At 42.2% G+C, this 3,924-nt stretch overlaps 1 protein-coding gene across 1 annotated transcript; it reads right to left on the bottom strand.

The window, feature by feature from the left end:
* Window positions 1–2,683: 2,683 nt before the first annotated feature.
* LOC107874534 (protein TRANSPORT INHIBITOR RESPONSE 1-like) lies at window positions 2,684–3,471 on the bottom strand (the record flags this gene model as incomplete). Its single annotated transcript, XM_047405458.1, has 2 exons — window positions 2,684–2,696; window positions 2,747–3,471. Coding segments are annotated over 2 exons (738 nt in total), but the record flags the coding sequence as incomplete, so codon positions are not given.
* Window positions 3,472–3,924: the final 453 nt, after the last annotated feature.

Here is a 3,924-nt window from a genome sequence, read left to right on the forward strand (position 1 = left end):
CCTTTTGATATTATTCATTCTGATGTATGGGGACCAGCGCCAGTATCCACTAAGGGTGGATCGACCTATTATGTTTCGTTTATAGATGACTATACTCGTTATACCTGGGTGTATCTTATGAAACGCAGATCTGATTTCTTTGGCATTTACAACAACTTTAGAGCCCTTGTTAAAACACAACATTCGGTTGTGATAAAGTGTTTCAGGTGTGACTTAGGGGGTGAATATACCTCTAATGACTTCACTCAGTTACTTGCCTCTGATGGTACCATACACCAGTCATCGTGTACCGACACTCCTGAGCAGAACGGTCTGGCAGAAAGAAAACATCGTCATATTGTTGAGACAGCACGCTCTTTACTTTTGTCTGCAGAGGTTCCTAGTATTTTTTGGGGAGAAGCAGTCCTAACTGCTGTATATGTGATTAATCGTATTCCTACTGCATTGACTTCAGGGATGTCTCCGTTTGAGAAACTATATGGTCACCCGCCGAATTATTCTGCATTACGAGTTTTTGGATGTACTTGCTTTGTTCTTCGTCCTCATGTTGAACGAAATAAGTTAGGGTCAAAATCAGCTATATGTGTGTTTTTGGGGTATGGTATTGGACAAAAAGGATATCGTTGCTATGATCCTGTAAGTCAGAAATTATATGTTTCACGACATGTCACTTTTTTGGAACATATTCCTTTTTATTCCATTCCAGCTAAAACCCATGATGTGACAAAGTCAGATATTCGGCTTATTGATCCCTTTGGGATTGACATAGAGGTTCCAGTTCCGGATCCATCCATGCCTTCTGGTGTGCCACCTGATAGTGCTTCAGCCTCGCCTGTGCCTGAGTCTGCTCCTTCGACTGTTGAGCCTGGAGACCCACCACCTCTGAGGAGGTCTACTCGACCTTGTAAGTCCACCAAACTGCCAGATTTTTCCTATTCTACATATTCAGCCTCATTTGCTTCCTTTATTGCAAACATACATCATTTGTCTGAACCTGAGTCGTATAGAGAGGCTGTGTCTGATCCTCTTTGGCAGAATGCTATGGCTGAGGAACTTGCTGCTCTTCATCATACACATACATGGGATTTGGTTACTCTCCCACCTGGTAAGCATGCGATTGGTTGTTGATGGGTGTATAAGATAAAAACAAAATCTGATGGGTCTGTTGAGCGATACAAGGCAAGACTTGTGGCAAAAGGGTACTCACAACAATATGGTATGGATTATGAGGAGACTTTTTCCCCCGTAGCAAAGATGACGACTGTTCGCACTATGATTGTTGTTGCATCCGTTCGACAGTGGAAGATATTTCAGATGGATGTCAAGAATGCTTTTCTGAATGGTGATCTCCACGAGGAAGTTTATATGACTCCTCCCCCAGGTATTGACCACCAGCCAGGTGAAGTTTGTCGGCTTCGAAAAGCTTTATACGGTCTCAAACAAGCCCCTCGTGCTTGGTTTGAGAAATTCTCCACTGTTATTACTTCCCTTGGATTTGTCCCGAGTAACCATGATTCAGCATTGTTTGTTAGATGTACAAGTGCAGGGCGAATTCTATTGTCCTTATATGTAGATGATATGATTATTACTGGTGATGATCATAGTGGTATTGAGTTATTGAAGCATGATTTGGCTCATCGATTTGCAATGAAGGACTTGGGCTTGCTGCGTTATTTTCTGGGTATTGAGGTGGCTCAGTCTAAGAAAGGGTATCTTCTTTCTCAGACTAAATATATATCTGACTTGTTTACACGGGCGCGTCTTTCTGACAATAGGACTGTAGATACTCCCCTTGAAACCAATGCACGTTACTCTCCTAGTGATGGTGTTCCATTATCAGATCCGAGTCTTTATCGGACTATTGTGGGTAGTTTGGTTTATCTTACGGTTACTCGTCCAGATATAGCACATGCAGTTCATGTTGTTAGCCAGTTTGTTACTGCTCCTACTTCTGTTCACTGGGGAGCTGTACTTCGTATTCTAAGGTATCTTCGTGGCACTCAGTTTCAGAATCTCTTGTTTCCCTCGACGTCATCTCTCGAGTTGCGAGCCTATAGTGATGCTGATTGGGATGGAGATCGCAATGATCGTAAATCCACCACTGGTTTTTGTGTGTTTCTTGGAGACTCTTTAATCTCGTGGAAGAGCAAGAAACAAGATGTTGTCTCTAGATCTTCCGCGGAGGCTGAGTATCGTGCTATGGCTGTGACTACATGTGAGATTATTTGGTTACGTTGGTTTCTTGCAGATATGGGGGTTCACATTTCTATGCCTACTCCCCTGCATTGTGATAACAAAAGTGCGGTACAAATTGCAAAAAATTCTGTCTTCCATGAGCGTACGAAGCACATTGAGATTGATTGTCACTTCACCCGTCATCATTTACAGCTCGGGACCATATCGCTTCCTTTTGTTCCATCGTCTTTGCAGATTGCTGACCTTTTTACGAAGGCTCAGTCGGCGTCTCGATTTCGTTTTTTGTGTGACAAACTCTCAATGCTTATTGCTGTTGCATTGTGAGTTTGAGGGGGGATGTTAGCCCATATGTTATTGGGCCTTTAGTTTATGGACCTTTAGGTTATTGGCTATGTATATATATAGCCTACTTTTGTTTTAGTTAGGTTTTCATGCTTTTCAGATTATATTGTAAACCTTAGCCTTTCTTTCTTTCAATAAAGTTCTATTAACAGATGCAACTTCAGAAATTATCCAAACAAAACCAGGAGTGTCGCACCTCCTTCCTGACATTGTCCTGTATATGTAAAGTTTCTCAACGAGGCAACTTTCTGGCCTCGTATCCAGATGACCCCTCTTGTCTATAACTTCAGCATCAAGCTCTGGCAACTTCTGTGCTAGCAGCTTACATGCTTCAAAACTTTCTAAACAGTTGGACATCCAAAGGGATCGCATTGTCTCCAGCTTTGCAGCATTGACCAATAGAGCGTCATCGCCAAAGGGGCAGTCTCTAATCTCCAACTTACGGAGGCTCTCATAACCAGAGAGCACGTAGTGGAGGCCTAGATCGCAATCCCCTTCAAAATCTAAGGAAAGCATCTCTAACTTCTTAGCATGGACCCCGATGTACTCAAACACGCGATCTGTAAGGAGTCCAGAAAGAGAAAGTCGCTGCAATTCCTTGCAGTGTTGCACGATGGCCCCAAAACCAGCATCAAGTGGTTCAAGAGTTGAGTAATCAGGTGTTTGAGGCTCGATAATACACAAACGAAATCGGATCATATTAGGACGGTTCCTAGCAGTAGTAACCAAGGCGTCATTTGTCATTTGGTGGCAGAAGTATAAAACTGACTGAAGCTTCGGGTAGCCCACCGAGATAGCCACAAGGCCTTGCTCTGTCAAGGATACGTGCGGTCCTGGAGCAAATGGATCAGACGGGAACACCCTAAGCTCTTGAAGATCCTTACAAGAGTTGGCAATCTCCTCAAGATCTCTATCTTCAACGTAATCTAGCACCTACATTCACATATATTGTGGTCATTTTGTATTCTATTTTGTAATACACTATATATAGAACCTCTTAGGGTTTTTAGTCTTAGATGTTTATTGATACTGAAAGTTGTAAGAAGAACATTTTTCTCTTGTGAGAAAGGCCTATGACCGAAACATTGTAACTAGGATTTTCAACGTGAGTGTGGAATCATTCGTGTTGGATTCATTCTTGGAACGTTGAGTGCTAGAAGAGGTTGAGGTCTCTTTTGTGCTCACCGAAGAGATAGGTATTTGTAGTGTGTAGTGTTAAGAGTCCAAGAGTGGAATAGGCTCTTGGGTTCTTAATAGTATACCTTCACTTTGTCTATCTATCTATCTTTACGTACATTTCTTGGACTCTTTGTTGTTGTTCTAGTCAAAACCGTGTGTAGTTGTTTCCATTGTGTTATTGTTCATCTTGTTCTTCATCTTGTTATC

The sequence above is a fragment of the Capsicum annuum genome, unplaced genomic scaffold, assembly GCF_002878395.1.
Source record: "Capsicum annuum cultivar UCD-10X-F1 unplaced genomic scaffold, UCD10Xv1.1 ctg78736, whole genome shotgun sequence".
NCBI lineage: Eukaryota > Viridiplantae > Streptophyta > Magnoliopsida > Solanales > Solanaceae > Capsicum > Capsicum annuum.